Here is an 18732-nt window from a genome sequence, read left to right on the forward strand (position 1 = left end):
CTGATGTCACTTCCAGGTCCACGTCTGAGCTGTCACTGGAGTGTCAGGATCCAGCTGCTTACCCTGCTTACCCTTACCTGGGGCTGATTTAAGGACACAGCAGGACTGACCAGGGACACAGCAGGATAATTTTACTAACATGCTATTTTTTACATGTGAGTTGTTCACCTTCAGAACAAACATGTTGTACTTACGTACTACATTTAGTAGGCACTGCTTTTTTTCCCCCTCAAAAAGAAAAAGGGCTGCTATGCGCTAGCAGTACTCTAAAAAAAAGTGGGGAACAGGAGTAAAATGCATTAGAAGCACTCTTGAGCATTGATAAGGGCATGCCCTTTGCTGCCAACTTATCTGATGGAGGTACTTCTCCTGCCTAGCTCTGTGATGAGAGCTGTGTGGCTCCTCATACATTTTATCCCAATAGTTGTTATTTTTACCATGGGTGATATTCTTCAAGCAGAGGCTACAGACCCCAACAGTGGTGTTGGCAGCAGATATGCAGATAAAGAAAAAACAGCACACACTGCAATGCTCTTTCTATTTGCAGCTTATTCAGGTGATCATTTACCATTATAATGCTGGCCAGTTCAGAAATGACAACCGACACTCCAATCCAGACTCCTTCTGTCCATTGAAGGAAGATTTGGGGAAGGGAGGGCAGCCTATAGCCACATGATTCTATACTTAATTTTTGCTGCTATCATTTCCCTCCTAACTTTACAATTTCCCCCTTTCCCTTCATGCTGATTACCCTTCCCATACTGTAATGTGGAAGGGCTGGCAGCCTTTTTTATTTCATCTACACTCCTCCCCCTCAATGCCTGATCCACATCCCTCCTCCTGACCAACATCACCCCACCCCCACCCCCCCCTCCTCTTATGGTGGGATTAACAGAAGAGGAGTAGGTTAACAAGGGCACAATAGTAGTCCTTTTAACAGTGACTGCTATATGCCCTTAAGAAGGAGGAGGAGGAAGAAAAGGGTGACATTTTATTAGACTTTGAAGACAATGCAGCCTGGTACTATGACAAAAAGTAGCTTAGAAACTATACTATTCTATAATATGAAGCAATTTTGCAACTGGCCAATCTGTATGTAGTTGAGGGCTTTAGATCTGAGCCCAAAAATACTGGTTAAACTTTGTATATTGTAAAGTCAGGTGTCAAAAATGCCTATAAAATCTTTTTTTTAAGTTGAAATTAAACAAATTGCTGTGATGCTGTACTATTTAAGCCAAGCTAAATATAAAAGCTGAAAAACATATAAATGAAACATTCAAAATATGTAAAGCCAGACATATGGTATCGCTCGTACTGTCTGCGAGAACCGTACCTTTCCATAACACCACATACAGTTTAAATGCATCTCCTAAGCATGTAGTAGAAAGGAACAGTTTTTTTTTTTACATGTCACCCTTAAAGTCATTTAAAAAGGAGAACTCTCTTCCTAGTATACAGTATTTTATTTATTTATTTTTTGTTGGTGTTGGTATATATCCCCCATTGTAGTGCTAAGCTCCCTATGTCTTTTTTAGACAATACAATTTCTATTAGTCTTGAAAATGGAAAGAATTGTTTTGCACTTCATAGAATTCAGTGGGGTTTGGATACAAGTTTGCAACTTTCTGACTATACGATGGGTACATAGTAATGAATGGATCCCTAGCCAATCTGCTTATCCCTAGTTGTCAGTGGTTAAATGCCCTCTTGTATTGGTGCTCAGTGAAAGTTAAAGCAAATACTCTGCAGGGGTGGATTGGAGTTCTTTAAATACTCAAAGTACTAAATTATGTTTTTATTTTATTGAAATATATATATAGAAAAAAAAACACAACTCAAGAACACATATTACTAAAGTAGAACTTTACTGTCTAAATTAAAAACTTTGGAAACCATATGTTGATGATAAACCATGACTGCATACATGCAATAAAGCTGAAATCAACAGTAGTTGTAATTGACAGAAAATATTACATAGTTTTTTGTTTTTGTTTGTCTGTATGGTAAATCGTATTTTTTCATAATTATTTATAGTAAAACATTACATCTGGATCTGTATCACTAGATGGTGGCACTGTAATTTGCCAGTAGAGATGGTTAACCCCAGGTGCTGTATAACTGTTTACACAGCAAATTTAGCAGATGCAATGTTTTTAAATAAATAAGTTATATGTGTTTTGATAGACAAGTATAATTCCAGACTTGCTTGCATTCTGAAAACACCCCAGTGCAAATATTACAATGGTTGCAGCAACCAGTCCTTAATAAAATGTACACAATTAGTCTTTTAAGTGTAATGCATTTTAGTCTACAGTACAGGATTGCAACATATTTCACAATTGTGGGCTCTTTAAGAGGGAAAGAAAACCTTCCAAATTGTTATTGTTAAACATATATCAGTATGCCATTACTTGCACAAGAATTGCCTACAACTATTACCTACCATATTGTAGAAAATGTCTACATTGTAGGCTACACAGCTGTTAAGAGAGTCTTTGGTTTGAGGAGTATGCTAAATATAACTGTTAAATGGATAGACCTTTTTATATTGATATCAGTCAATCATGTACCACTGTACCTAGTGCACACCACAAGGTAAGGGCTTGAGATGGTAGTCCAAATGAATGAGAATCATGAAAGAAGAGATGGGGATTCAAATTGGAACCAGCAGTTGTGGGCTCCAATGTCCATTCTGATCTGATGTCAGCTTACTGGGAGTCACTAATCTGCCTGCACATTTAGGAAAAAAAGGACACCCATGAGTAAAGGTAGGTGGACACTTAAAGCAGAAGTAAACCCAGTTTTATCCATTTTAAAAAGTTCAATTTCCGGCATCTGCCATGTAACTGTCATATTGGATGTGCTCTCAAACCAAACTGTGAAACCATCCAATGGCTGGTGTCATAACTGATCAAATGTGCAGCATCATGGTAGTTGAAGATCAAACAGAGGTCAAGATTGCCGCTTCCTTGGCTGAAAACAATAGGAGGGTTAATTCCACTTTAAAGGAAAAGTCCAGCCTGAGCTCACTCTGCTGTGCTCTCCTATGGATCACATGAGTGCAATTAGTTTTCAGAAGAAAGCGGTCTGAAGCCTACTTTCTGCTAATGTCACCAAGATCAGTCCAGGAACCGCGTCATCCCAACTCTGGGTGTCTGGATCTGCCAGGTGCCTGGACTGATAGGGAGCCTCTGAGATGGCCGCTCCCCACCCTTCAACAGCTCAGTGCTCCAATGAGCATGGAGGAGCAGAGCAAGAGAGCTGCTCACTGACAGGCAGCAGCTCTCCGCTCTGGGAGGTGAGAGAACCAAGACATTGGCGGTGTTCGTTGGCTCGGTTCTCAATGAAGAGGCGCCGGGGGACAGATGCAGCCACCTACATAAGTATGATTATGGGATAAAAGAAATCCCATATGTCTATTTTAAGCTAACATGCTTAAAAATATAGATTTGTAAGGGTTTGTGTATGATGTATTTAACATATAGGATTCTCATCCTATCTGTGAACAGAGAGAAGATGAACCTCAATATATTATAAACATATTACTTGCCCTGGAACTGGTGGTTCTTAGACTTTTCAAAAGTTATGTTAACCAACCAATGTGATACACCAATATAGTACATTTGTGCCTATTATATATTTTGAACAATAGCCAAGTTTGGTAGATTGTATTGTTTATGGCACACTGATATATATTTATCAGCATCTAGAAAGCCATATTTTCCCCCTAAAGGCCCATCCAGCTAAACAAAATCATGTTCCAGCACTAAGCATTATTGTTAAATTTCTCACATAGAAAACACTTAAACGTAGATGTTCAGTACTACACTATCTCTATTATTCAAGCATGTTTGGTTACTTATTAAAATGAAATCATTTAAGCCATAAATCTATTTCTCTCACTTAAAAACACATAAAAGAACAACATTAAAATACCACATGCCAATCATTCGTATCCTAAATAGAATACATTAAAAAAATATGATTCTGAATAATGAAAATTAAAACTAAACAAGCAATAAACAAATGCTTCAATGGCACACCAGGGTAAACACCATATCATCAACTCTTCTCTGAGATACACATTGCTTTATCAAGCATGCAAAACTCTCTTAAACAAAATCTAATCATATAGTACAAAACAGCTGTGCTGTATCTTGTAGTTAATGATGAGCTTTGATCAGTGAAAAAAAGGCCTTTACATTCTAAGTGCAAAGTCCAAACTTGGTAACCCACAGCAAACATTCAGAAATAATCCTTTACTATTCTGGAAGATTGCAAAAACATTACCTCTGACTGGTTTCTAAGGGTTACTGAACAATGCTGTTTGTTGCCCTGGGTATGTAAAGTCAAATGAGAATGGCTGCTTATAGTGAGTCAGATAAAGACTTATTTCAATATAAATCTTTATCTGTATGGTAATCCTGACATAAGTAAGCATTAAGTGGTCTTAACAAGCCATTGACACTCTCTGAGTGCCACTATACATACACATAAAGGGTCTCACTGCTAAGAAAGGCCTACTGAGGTTACAGGTCTCTCTATTCAACAAGCAAACTGGCAAGCCAGTGTGCCACCATGATTGGCAGCTTAAAGTAAACCTATATAAAGGATATCCCAATCAAAGTAAAAGTAATACAGTAGAGCACAAGTTACAATGTGCTTTTTTCCTATCCCTTTTAGGGTTGTCCTGGTCTCTCCCAAAAGCACTGTGCAAATGCTAAGTTTATGAAAATTGGAATTTGCATAGAACCTGCTACCTCTTAATTTCTTCTGAACAGTGTACAAGTATAGTGTCCCACTTAGGGAGCAAACACTGAAAATAACATGTAAAGGGGATGCAAAAGTGTGCCTATGTATGAAAGAATCAGAAACCATGCTTATTAGTGTAGACACCTTATGATGTTTCATTAATGTCTCACTCCTACATTGACAAGTTTATCCATAGTGCATGTTTACTTTAAGTTGTCTTTTGGCACTTAGCAAGAAGAATCATCAAAGAGCTTTGTTTGCTTAGTTAACACGTGATTCAGTAATATAATTATTACTGAATCCCAGTTTCTGCAAACCCAAGTCTTCTGACTCAAATTTTAGTGAATCCAAATTATTTTCATGGTGGTATGTACAAGTAAAAAAAGGCATCAATAAAAAGAAAACACTTTATAGAGCATTTTGCAGACCTATATCGTACCTCATTTTTTGACCAGCTAATATGTCCAACATCGTTACAACTATAGATAATTAGTGCAGGCACTTGTCTATGATCACTTTAATTACATTGGTCACTATCAGTAATGATATGTAAAGAATGTGTATAAGTAAAGGAAAACCATATATACATAATTCATTTTCACAAAAATTAAATATAATGTATCACTAGCACTAATCTGAGACATATCTGAGAATGCACTTCAGGAAATACATTCAAAAACCAAACAATCATATTCTGAATAATTTCCTTTTTGTGCTACTGCTGTCAAAATAGTATTATCAGTCCAGTACATAAGCATGAAACTGAAATATGTGGTTTGTTTCAAGATAATAGGGTGCATAAGAACAAACTTAAGTGAAAGGTTTAGAAACCTGACCATAATAGGACTAACAATTGTTACCATATCTAGGATTGCAACAACAGGTCCTGTTGAGTGGACAGTTAAGACTTGGACTGAAGAAATGTTCTTTTCTTTCCCTCATTACACCATGGAGGAGTAGTTAGGCATTGATGACAGGTTTAATTAAGCATGAGGACATGGCATGGGACACTGGGCTACCCTTTTCAGTGGGCACCATATATATTTAGCTACTCCTTATACTATAATGCTTGAAATTATTAAATGTATTTTATTTTCTAATTTTACAATCAAGTTCATATCAGTAAATAACCCTCAGCATATTTACAGTGGGACTGAGTTTTAAAATAAAAGCGTGTCCCTGTTGCACACACCTTTATAAAGTAATATGCAGGGTTTACATCCCAAACTCCCCATATCTAATAATGGTGGATATGTATTTTTTTTCCATTTACTTCTTTCAAAGGCACCCATTAAATTGCATTATGTCAGAATGGATGGATGCAATACCAGTTTCTACCTGCAGCAACTCAGCAGATAAATTGTGTAGTTGCAGCTCCTAGTCTGGTGAAAAAAAACGGCTTAGTCTAGATTCACATCTGTGTGGGGGTTTACAGCTTCCATTTGCATAGACACAGCAGCCCTTCATTTGAACGTGCTGATGTGCCTGCATTTTACGCAGGGAAAATATGGACACATGGAACTGCGATGCATTTTCCTATGTGTGGGTGGTGCTATTAAGAATTAATGGCACCCCTACGCGTCTGCAAAAGAACAGTGCATTTTGGCTGCAGGTGCCTGCGGGTGCCAGAACACTTACAATTTACACCTAGGAAATAGCCTTGAGGGAAACCTTCATGCAGCTATTTGTAGGGGTCAGCTGTTGGAATACATTTTTAGTTTAAAGTGAGATAAATCTTTCAAACTTATGTTTTTAAGGACTAAGGAATGTTTATGCATTTTACTAAGTGTGTGGGTTCACATTTAAGGAAAAAGGGATCATGATAACAGCTACCAAAACATTGACATTTCAACTGCTTTTAGTAACTTGTTCACAGTGATGGCTAAAACTAAAGTGACTGTTGCAGAAAAAAGGGACAGAACATGTGAAAATTAAATTCAAGCAAAACATTCTGCTAATTCCTTGAAAGATGAAAAAAAATATTTCCAGATAGTGGTAATCAAGGCAACGTGTGCAATGTATACTTTGTAAGTCAACTTTTCGGTGTCAAATTAAAGGTGCTATTTCTAGATGTCATTGTGCACCAGCTAAGTGTATTAATAATGGGTTGCTTTAGTTAATTTATTTTAAAAAACAAATCACTCACACTAGACACCTTGAAAAATCACTGCTAAAAAAAAAACTCCTCATAGTGGTCCTAGGCTCTGTTTCAGCTACAATATGGCCAAAACTCTTCCAGACAGTCAGAGTATTATTTATCTAGCTCGCAAGATATCCCTCTTCTTATTCTAAGAAAAGTAGCCACTAACCAGGGCTGTGATACCACAAATTACATGAACAGTTCTTCTTGTGCTGATGAAAACAAGACATGTTCATGATCTACTAAAACCTATGCTATTCCTGCTCTTAAAGTCTTTTAGTACTGTAAGGAATGCAACCCACTACTTAGACATCAATATGTACCTCCAACATAAAAAAGCACTTTACAAAAAAAGTCTTTCAGTCTTTGAAATCTCTGCTTTGAGACTGTGAAGCATCTCCTCCACTGAATAAAGTTTGCCTTGTGATAAGCTATGAGAATTAATTAAATCTCCAGGTCATCGGGTCTGGGCCTGCTGCTTGCATGGCTACTTGCTCTGCTTGATGGTCTGTGGTCCAGTATACCGAGAGGCTGCATTTCATGTCCTGCTGGCATTTTTTTTACATTCTGGTGTTCATCTGAAAAATCAAATGGCTGAGCGTGAGTGTTTGAAATAGTGCTTCCAGCTTGGCCCATCCTGTTTTGTTCTGCACTGTAATTAGCCCAATTTTGTTCACTTGCTTGCTTGTTATAATTACGACAAGAAGATTGGTTTCTGTCTTCGGTAACAAGCTTGTAACCTGGTGGTGACATAGGTGCAGTTGGAGAAGCACAGTTATTGAAATAAGCATACTTGGAGGAGCCACAATCCTTGGCAGGATTCACTGTATGGCTTGTATTGGCATAGGGGTCCCTCTTTCCTTTAATGCCATCCTTGGCACTTTTAAATGCAACATAGAACAACTCGATAATGTTTAAAGCAAGTGATACTATAGACACCACCAGCATAAACAAGATAAAAATGGTTTTCTCAGTGGGACGAGAAAGGAAGCAATCAACTTTATGAGGGCACGGAAATCTTTCGCAGGCGTAGATAGCTTCTAATGTGAACCCATAGATGTACCATTGGATAACAAGGAAAGCAACCTCAAAAAATGATTTAAACAGAATGGTTATTACATAAGTACGTAATAGACCACCACGCATCTTGACCTTTCCATGTTCTTCCAAGCCATATTTGAATTTCTTTATTTCAATTTGCTTGAGATGCATGTCCACATTTCCTCCATCATTCTGGACAACTTTAAGCTCTTCTTCTTTTCGGTTCAGTTTTTCTTCTTTACGCATCAAATAAAACACATGTGCTAAATATAGGAGTGTAGGTGTAGAGACAAATATAATTTGGAGAACCCAGAATCGTACATGAGAGATTGGAAATGACTTGTCATAGCAGACATTTTCACAACCAGGTTGTTGAGTGTTGCATCGGAATGCAGATTGTTCATCACCCCACGCAGACTCTACAGCAGTACCTAATAACAAGATCCTGAAAATGAACAGGACTGACAACCACACTTTCCCTCCAGCGGTGGAAAAGGCCTGCACCTTATCAAGGAGTCTTCCTAAGGCACTCCAGTCACCCATCTTTAAAAGCCGTTACCTAAAATAAAAAATAAATAAAAAAAATAACTTGCAGTAATAGTACATGTAAAATCCAAGTATATATTTTCACTTACATTCTGAAAATATTTTTTTCATGTTTCATTTGATCAACTTCTGAATAGACCAAACTAGATACAGTTAGTAAAACATTACCAAGTTCTTATGGGAAAAAGACATGTGCTTTTTTAACTGAAAGGATGTTCACCTGTTCTGTTTATGTTGTAAATTATGCAAACTAAAATTATTATAGGGCATCTGCAATGTGAAAAGTACTGTAAGCCCGGAGAATCCGTCAGAATGTGTCCTATCGGACCGTGTTGTCGGATAATCCGACCGTGTGTGGTATGCATCGGACTGATTCCGTCGGAATATCCGTCGGACCCAATTTTCCAACTTGTTGGAAATATTTTCCAACCAACTGGTTCGATTGGACATACTCCGATCATGTGTAGAGAATTTTCATCGGACCAAGTGCCACGCATGCTCAGATCAAATTCCTACATCAAAGCTATTGGCTACTAGCCTGAACGTAGTCCCATCGTAACGAAATTACGTCATCACGTTCTGAATGATCGGATTTTTCGACAACTTAGTCCGACCGTGTGTATGCAACAGTTTCGGACAAGATCCGATGGACAAAATCCGACGGATTTGGTTGTCGAAATCTCCGACCCTGTGTACAGGGGCTAAGGCTGGATGACTGAAAAGACTGTGGGGACTTACTGCTTGCATGTAACTACTTATCTTTTTGTTTCTATGTTTCTTAAACATAGGCAGGTAGAATCAATGGGATTATCATACAACAGATAATGATTTTCATAGTCAGAGAGAAAGTCAGAGAGAAAGACACAGAGATGTAATGAGAGAAGAATTGGGGTAGATCAAAGATCAGAGACAGAGGATTAGAGGAGCAAGGTAATTGGAATAAGGAATAGGTGGTAGGGCAGAGTCAAAGAAAATTAAACATGGAAAGAAGAAAATAAAGAAAAGAAATAGAGAGTATGCTGTAATGAAATAGGGGAGATGTGAATGAAAAGTTGGTGAAAAAAGATAACTAATAGATAGATAAAGATAAAGAGTAGGAGGGAGAAATAAAGAAAGAAGAAGTAAAAGTAAAGAGGTATGGCAATGAAAGCATAAAAACATAGACATCAAAAAGAGAGAGTGAACAGAAAGGAGAAAAATAATGAGAGAGGTAGAGAGAGAAAAAAAAAACAGAGAGCAAGAGGAGAGGAGTGGAAGGCAGAAGAAAAGGCGAAGGGGACGAGAGGGGAGGAGAAAGCAAAAAAGAGGTGATGAGAATAGAGGAGAAGGGGCAAGAGGAGTGGGGAAGAGACTTGCGGAGAAGAGAATGGGGGAGAGGAGAATTGGAGAGAGCACAGGAGGTTAGAGGAGAGGGCACGATAGAGGAGGTAAGGGAAAGAGAGGAGAATAGTTGAGAAGAGATGTTAGAAAAGAGGCAAGTGGGTAAGGGAAGAGGGCATGAGAGGAGGAGAGTGGAGGATAAAAGAGGTGGGTAAGAGGAGGGAAATGAACAAGAGGAAAAAAAAAGTGTGGTTAAGAGATTAAAATGGGGAAGAAGAAATGAACTGTGAGAGAGTGAGGATGGCAGCAAGTAAAGGAGGAGGGGTATGAAGTCTGTCAGTCCAAATATCTTATGCATGAATTATTTACATTTTATGAGCACATGAGGAACATTTAAAGCATGTTTCTTTGTTCACTAAGAAATAGTGCTTGCATCTTTGACTCATGTATGGATGACTGCTCCAATAACTCTAAAAGAGAAAAGATTTAATAATGAAGTAAAGAATGCAGAATTTTCTCTTTCAGGTTATTTTGTTGAATTTAGGACTCCGGGGGATTATATTAGTATCCTCATTATATTATTAGTTAATCGAAGGATCAGTAGGATTAGTAGAATCTACTTCAGTTCTTGCATATAAAAATAAATATATCGCTTTACCAGGGTAAAGTGCATGAGATAAAATGTTTAAATATATTTCATACGTCTCACATTCTGTGTTATTTAAACCAAAATAAAGATCTACATGAATCACAATCTAGCATTAAGTTAAATCAATATTAACCACTTCAATGCTGGGCACTTATACACCTTCCTGCCCAGACCAATTTTCAGCTTTCAGCGCTGTCGCACTTTGAATGACAATTGCGCGGACATGCAACACTGTACCCAAACAAAATTTTTATCATTTTGTTCCCACAAATAGAGCTTTCTTTTGGGGGTATTTGATCACCTCTGCGATTTTAATTTTATGCTAAACAAATTAAAAAAGACAAATTTTTTTTTGTTTCTGTTACAAAACTTTGTAAATAAGTAAGTTTTCTCCTTCATTGATAGACACTGATGGGGCTGCATTGACGGGCACTTTTAAGATGGCACTGATGGGCACTGATGAGATGGCACTGATGAGCTGGCACTGATGTGCACTGATGATGGGCACTAATATGCAGCACTAATGGGGCACTGATAGGTGCCACTGATATACAGCACTGATGGGTACACATAGGTGGCACTGATGGGCACTGATAGGCAGCATGGATGGGCACTGATAGGTGGCATGGATGGGCATAGTTGGGCACTGATAGGTGGCACTAATGTACACTATTGGATGGTACTGATGGATGCCAGTCAGTGCCAAACAATAATGCCTGCCAATCAGTGATGCCCATAGTATGCACTGATTGGCATCCATTGTGGGCACTGATTGGCATCCATGGTGGTCTAGGGTGGCATACCTGGTGGTAACTAGTGGTGGCATCCCTGGTGGTCCTGGTGGCATCCCTGGTGGTCCAGTGTTGGCGTCCTCGGTGGGGGGCTGCGCTGATAATCAATCAGCACAGACCCCCCCATCAGAGGAGCAGTCGATTGGCTTTCCTCTACTTGTGTCTGACAGACGCGAGTGAGTAAAAGCCAATCAATGGCTCTACCTGTTTACTGCTTTCTGACAGAGACTCTTACCTAGATTTTACCCAGACTGACACACCGCACCATCGATCAGCGCGATGTATCCTGGCGACGTCATATGACGTCCGGTCAGGATATCGCAACCACTTTGCCAACGTCATATTGCTATATGGCGAGCGGCAAGTGGTTAAACTCAAAACCAAAAATGTATATTCCAACTTGCCAATCATTAGATGTGGTGGCTGCATTCGTTTATTTTCATAGGTTTTTCCCGTGTGTTTTCACCTGGTGATCTGGTCATTAACATACCTCCAGAATTGGAGTGCCTTCACTCTGGATGAAGGAGCACAGAGGCACCTTTGGAAAGCAGTATTGTCAGTCTGGGAGTGTTAGATGTACTAGCAGATTTCTAATGAACTAAAGCCTAAGTCCAGCTTGCACTGCAGTTACACAAGCAGTTACAGCAACAGTTTTTTTCCCTTTTTTTCTTTTCAGACAAAGGTTTTACATTAATAAATAAAATCTGATCAATCTAAGCACCCCTGTTAGTGGTAAATGGTTTGTCTCAATACTTTAACGGATACATTTGCAGGAGAGCCTGTTCTGTTGAAAAACAACAGACTTACTGGCTGGATCACCAGGTAAAAATAAAGGAAATAAAGTCTAAAAAAGAAAACAAAGGCAACCATCACATCTAAGAATTGGTAAACTGCAATATAAAAAACATTTGCTTTTGTGTTCCGTACTGCTTTAAGGTGTCACCAGACACAAACCCTTAGCCTTTGTACACACGGTCGGACATTCCGATGGACAATGTCCGATAGGACCGTGTTGTCGGATAATCCGACAGTGTGTGGGCTCCATCGGACTGTTTCCATCGGAGTATCCGACGGACCAAGTTTTCCAGCTGGGCTATAAAATTTTCCGACAACATGATCCGATCGGACTTTGTCCGATCATGTGTAGAGAATTTCGATCGGACAAAGTGCCACGCATGCTCAGATCAAATTCCTAGACCAAAGCTATTGGCTACTAGCCTGAACGTAGTCCCATCCTAACGAAATAACGTCATCATGTTAAGTACGAGCGGATTTTCTGACAACTTTGTCCGACTGTGTATGCAACAGTTTTCGGACAAAATCCGTCAGACAAAATTCGACGGATTTGGCTGTCAGAATGTCCGACCGTGTGTACAAGGGCTTAGACATCGTTCATTATAAGGACCACCATATCTGAAAACGGATAAGTTCTTCCTCAAATCAGAAGATACAACTTTCAGTATATTATTTTCCTTTATTTATCTCCTGTGGTATTTAAGGATGATACTTCATGTTCCCTCAAAGAAAGCAACTGTCTGAAATCAGACTGAACTAATTACTCCACTGCTGATAGCCAGGAGGACTGCCACGTACAACAGAGGAGCATAGAGATAGATAGATAGATAGATAGATAGATAGATAGATAGATAGATAGATAGATAGATAGATAGATAGATAGATCAACAGAACAGTAGATAGATAGATAGATAGATAGATAGATAGATAGATAGATAGATAGATAGATAGATAGATAGATAGATAGATAGATAGATAGATAGATAGATAGAAACAGAGCAGCATATAGATGAAGAAGGGCAGCATGGAGATAGATGGATGGATGGATAGATAGATAGATAGATAGATAGATAGATAGATAGATAGATAGATAGATAGATAGATAGATAGAAACAGAGCAGCATATAGATGAAGAAGGGCAGCATGGAGATAGATGGATGGATGGATGGATAGATAGATATATAGATAGATAGATAGATAGATAGATAGATAGATAGATAGATAGATAGATATAAACAGAGCAGCATATAGATGAAGAAGGGCAGCATGGAGATAGATGGATGGATGGATGGATAGATAGATAGATAGATAGATAGATAGATAGATAGATAGATAGATAGATAGATAGAAACAGAGCAGCATATAGATGAAGAAGGGCAGCATGGAGATAGATAGATGGATGGATGGATGGATGGATGGATAGATAGATAGATAGAGAGATAGATAGATAGATAGATAGATAGATAGATAGATAGATAGATAGATAGATAGATAGATAGATCAACAGGGCAGCATGGAGATAGATAGATGGACGGATAGATAGATAGATAGATAGATAGATAGATAGATAGATATATAGATAGATAGATAGATAGATAGATAGATAGATAGATAGATAGATAGATAGATAGATAGATAGATAGATAGATAGATAGATAGATAGCATATAGATGAAGAAAGAAAAAAAAGACAGAAAGAAAGAATGAAAGAAAGAAAGAAAAGAAAAACAAGAAAGAAAGAAAGAAAAGAAAGAAAGAAAGAAAGAAAGAAAGAAAGAAAGAAAGAAAGAAAGAAAGAAAGAAAGAAAGAAAGAAAATAATGAAAGAAAGGAAAGAAAGAAATAAGGAAAGAAAGAAAGAACGAAAGAAAGAAAGAAAACAATGAAAGAAAGAAAAGAAAGAAAGAAATAAGGAAAGAAAGAAAGAAAGAACGAAAGAAAGAAAGAAAACAATGAAAGAAAGAAAGAAATTAGGAGAAGATAAGATGATAAATATAAACAAGCATACCTTAACTAATAATGACAATGTAACACCTCATGATCTGTATATATGCAGTGCACTGTTGCAGTTTGCCAGGACAAATTGTGATTATGTGCTTGTTAAACATTTATTCAGATTTCAAGTAGGTCGTATGCATCTTTGAAATTCTACATTGCCAATGCATTATCACTACCAGCTTATTACCAAGGCTCAGGGGCCCTATGGAAATGGGCCAATATTCAGATTTTTAGATTTTCTAAGAAATAAAAAATGAATAAACACAGTAAAGTCTGGAAGTTTCAGTAGTTGAAAAGCAAAGTATGCTTAACAGATGTTATAATGGTAAAGCACACAGAAAAGTTCTGATTTGTAAATGGTAAGCAGTGGGTATGTGCATTGCAATGTGCAGCTTGGGTCTCCTCTCTCATTACAAAGGACAGCAGGGAAATGTGGGCATGACAGCCACTTCCAAATGAACTTAATAACTGCTAAATCTTACTCAGCGGGATTACTGACAATTAGTGCCTGAACACAGTAATATGAAAATTCCAAGTTATGCATATTCTCACTTCAGGCATCTATAAACCTGGATCGGATTTGTTAAAAAGCTGCTGTACAACAGCAAAACATGCACGTCTGTTTTTGTTTTGTCCTAGTTTTAAAGCTGGTAAAATCTAATTCCGTACAAAGTAAGGCAAGTATCCAGCTCTTAGCAGAAGCAGGAGAAACCACACAGTAGGTCAAGCATATAGCTTTAAATAGAGCAAAAGAAACCACACTGTAGCCACGATCTGAAAAAACGCTGGCATATTACCTGGGAAAACTTTTATTTACGAAAGGCAATTCCACTTTGCACTGAAAGTGCACTTGGAAGTGCAGTTGCTCTAAATCTAAGAGGTAGATCTGAAATGAGGGGAAGCTCTGCTGATTTTATCATCCAATCATGTGCAAACTAAAATGCTATTTTTTATCTTCCTTGCATGTCCCTCTCGGATCGACAGCGACTGCACTTCCAAGTACACTTTCAGTGCAATTTCAAGTGCACTTGCAATGTAAAGTGGATTTACCTTTAGTAAATAACCCCCTTTGTGTAACTGTTCCTGAGACTAACCCAGGTTACATGAACCTTTTTAATTAAATTCAAAGCAAAGAGAACAGTAGAATGCTGTAACCCATAGCAGCACACAATGCCTGCTTTAGGCGGTGCTGTGAACATGAAAGCAGGCTTCAAACCGGTTGCTATGGGTTACAACCTGTCATCTTTTTTTTTAAAGTAATATATTATCAATGCAAATTTTTTAGGATGTGAAAATGCACTCTCATAAAATAAGTAGAAATCACAATTATATCCACTTTCTAACAGCAAACTTGCATATTAATTAGTTTGAAAAATAGAAAGCTATGCCATCATCATGTTAGCTTTCCTATGCAGAACTGCACAGCTACAAGTTGCTGGTATTTTTTTATTTTTGATATTTATTTTCTTGTATAGTAGTCTTCCCTTGGCAAAGCTGTTTGTAGCATCATCAGTAGTTGGCACAGTGCTGCAGTCTGATGTGGTTGATCACTGCCAGGATACAAAACAGCCAGGCACAAAATGCAGTTGGCACACACAGAATGCCCTACATGCCACATATATACTACCATGGAAGTATATATCACTAAAAACATATTGTTTATAAGCTTGATACAGTTATTCTATTTCTATTACAATGTTATGTTAAATATGCATTTTCAGACAACTAAAACATATTTTATGCCAGCCTTGGTAGCACCCAGGGGAAAAGACAAATCCCTTTAATCCTGAGCAATTAGAGAAATGAAGTGAATCCTTTTCCAGTGAATTACACTGGTCCATTACTTCCAGTAGACTGTAAATGGCCATGATTTATATTCAGCACTGCCATATCAACTGTAGCAAAAGTCTTTACTGAAGGAAAAGTTTCTTTCTGAATAAGTGGTTTACTCTCTTTTAAATATAAATCAAATCATTTAAAGTCAAATAACGTAAAGGCAGGGGGGGGGTTTATAGGAGCCACACAATACCTTTCTTGTCCAAAGTGCTGAAAACAAACTCCAGGGTGTCCTTAGAGAGCAGCGTGAAAAAATGACAGCGTGTCTTTTTAAAGTTTAAAAAGCCTTTTGCTGACTCCAGTCTTCCTTCTCCCAAAGAAGCTGTTGAACTTTTTTTTTTCAGCTGACTCTATCAAGGCTTTTAAAAAGTTTGCAATGTTCAACTCCACCTACAGGATGGACAGCCTGGACAGAAAAGGGAGGAGAAAAGAAGGAACGAAGTGATTAAGGAGTGAACAATATTAAAGTTTAGAAAGAATGAGCAATGAGACAAGAAAGTTGGAGAAAAAGAATCACTGTATTTATTATAATATACTTTATAAACCTAGATGAACTTTATTGATTAAACAATACAATGATAAAAAAATAAAATTAAAAATTAAAAAAAGATAAACAAGATCGTATACTTTTCCAAAAAAAGTAAACTGTTAATGCCTAATGTATGTAAAGCTCCACGTTTAAATATACAGGACATTATGTTAAATATAATGCCTTAGATGATCATTTAAAGGGACCTTATTACACATGTGTTTAGAGCAGACTGCTGTATGGTGGATAGACAAATCATGGACACTGTATTGCTTTTATAATTCATGCTGCTATTTCTGACCCAGCAATGGAGAATCAGCAGGCATGGTGTCATTTTATAAATATCTTTCCTGACATTGGTCAATATAGTTTTCTAGAATGATATGCATTACATTGTAGCATTAAACTTAAATTGATTGTAAAGTCTTGTTTTTTGTTTTGTTTTTTTCAATACAATTAACAAACATGTTATACATACTTCCTCTGTGCAGTGGATTTGCACAGGGCAGCATGGATTCTCCTCTTCTCTGGTCTTTCTTCTGTGCTCCTGGCCCCTGCCTCCTGTCGAGTGCCCCCACAGTGAGCAACTTGCTATGGGGGCACCCAAGCCGAGTTACAGCACCCTGTGTCCACAGCAGAGGAAGCCATGGACATCGTTAGATAGAGATGTGACTCAGGTAAGTATTAGGGGGTGTTGGGGCAGCTGCTGCACACAGAAGTAAATAACAAAATATACCACCTAGAGGCGAGTCAGTTCGCATTGTGCGCTATATAAGTATTTCATTCATTCATTCATTCATTCATTCACCACGCTGTCTACACAATAGTAGCCAGCACAAAAGTGTAAAATAAACAGATATATATATATGGAATACAGAAGGCCTTTTATCTTACATAGTAACATAGTAGGTGAGGTTGAAAAAAGACACAAGTCCATCAAGTCCAACCCATGTGTGTGATTATATGTCAGTATTACATTGTATATCCATGTATGTTGCGGTCGTTCAGGTGCTTATCTAATAGGGTTCTTGAAACTATCATTGCCCCCCCCCCCCGCTGAGACCACCGCCTGTGGAAGGGAATTCCACATCTTTGCCACTCTTACAGTAAAGAACCCTCTACGTAGTTTAAGGTTAAACCTCCATTAATTTTAATGAGTGGCCACGAGTCTTGTTAAACTCCCTACCACAAAAAAGTTCTATCCCTATTGTGGGGTCAGCAGTACGGTATTTGTATATTGAAATCGTATCCCCTCTCATGGGTCTCTTCTCCAGAGAGAATAAGTTCAGTGCTCGCAACCTTTCCTCATAACTAATATGATATTTTGTTTTAGTTTTGGATAGAGTGGGAAATGATTAAGAAGCCTTCCATGTTTAAATTCCACTTAGGAGATTCATCCTCTTCTCACTTTGTCATAGAAACCACTGTCACGTTAACTGAAAATCCAAAAATTTGAGTTGCCAGTGGAACAGGAATAAAGAGAAAGTCCACATAATGGGAGTGGTAGCAACTGTCGAAAGCTAGCCATTCATTGATCTTTTTTTTTTTTTTTTTTTGATCAGCCAGTCGGCTGATCAAAAAACACAGAATGGATTCTCATATCCACCCATTCAAAGTGGATGAAGATATCCACCCACTGTGTTTTTGTATTCTGTTACAGGGACTCTCTGCTGTCAGCATACACCAATCAGCAGTTAGACTGTATCTAAAAAAATATTCCAATAAACCCGTTTATGAAAAGCCAATTTTTAGATTGACATCTCATGAACAGGAAAAACAACAGATGGATCAAAATTCTGCCAGTACCTGCAAAACTGGTTGCATTTTGATCCATCTATGGCAGACTTAAGAGAGGGTTTCCTTTAGGCTGGGTCCACACTGATGTGGCCGTGGCTCACAGCAGGGAGACCAGTGCGTATCTGTTCGCTGATTCAGGTGCATATCAGGTCCGAATTTTTGCCTGAATTCACACCTCGATCGGACCAGAAGACACACAGGACCCTTTTCCAATGCAGACTGCGGCTGTCCCAAATCTGTGTGAACTGGCTCCATTAAGAGCTGGCCACACTCTGCTATCATGCCAATTGAATGTGGGGAAACCTGCATCCAATTGGCATCAGTGTGAACCCAGCCTCACTTTGGAGAGATTTTCTTTCATTTCCTTTTGTGTCAGAAAATGAAATACAATTGAATTATTTGATATACAGACACCCAGTATGGAGTTATTCTGTCTTCTTAAAACAAGGTGTAAAATAGTAGCTGCAATGTTTTGTACTGCAATTCTAGTTAATAACATGGTCAAATATTACCTCTTCTACTTCTTTATTTGATCCAACT

At 38.1% G+C, this 18732-nt stretch overlaps 1 protein-coding gene across 1 annotated transcript; it reads right to left on the bottom strand.

Annotated features, from left to right (window-relative positions):
- Positions 1–1846: 1846 nt before the first annotated feature.
- Positions 1847–16212, bottom strand: GJA1 (gap junction protein alpha 1). Its single transcript, XM_077487026.1, has 2 exons — positions 16060–16212; positions 1847–8492 (listed from the first exon to the last, which is right to left on the bottom strand). Exon 2 carries the CDS (start codon positions 8474–8476, stop codon positions 7337–7339), a length of 1140 nt encoding a protein of 379 aa, XP_077343152.1. The 5' UTR covers positions 8477–8492; positions 16060–16212; the 3' UTR covers positions 1847–7336.
- Between the last annotated feature and the right edge of the window lie 2520 nt (positions 16213–18732).

Source organism: Lithobates pipiens, unplaced genomic scaffold, assembly GCF_037356315.1.
Source record: "Lithobates pipiens isolate NorthernLeopardFrog02 unplaced genomic scaffold, aLitPip1_a1.2 Scaffold_18, whole genome shotgun sequence".
NCBI classification, from domain to species: Eukaryota; Metazoa; Chordata; class Amphibia; order Anura; family Ranidae; genus Lithobates; species Lithobates pipiens.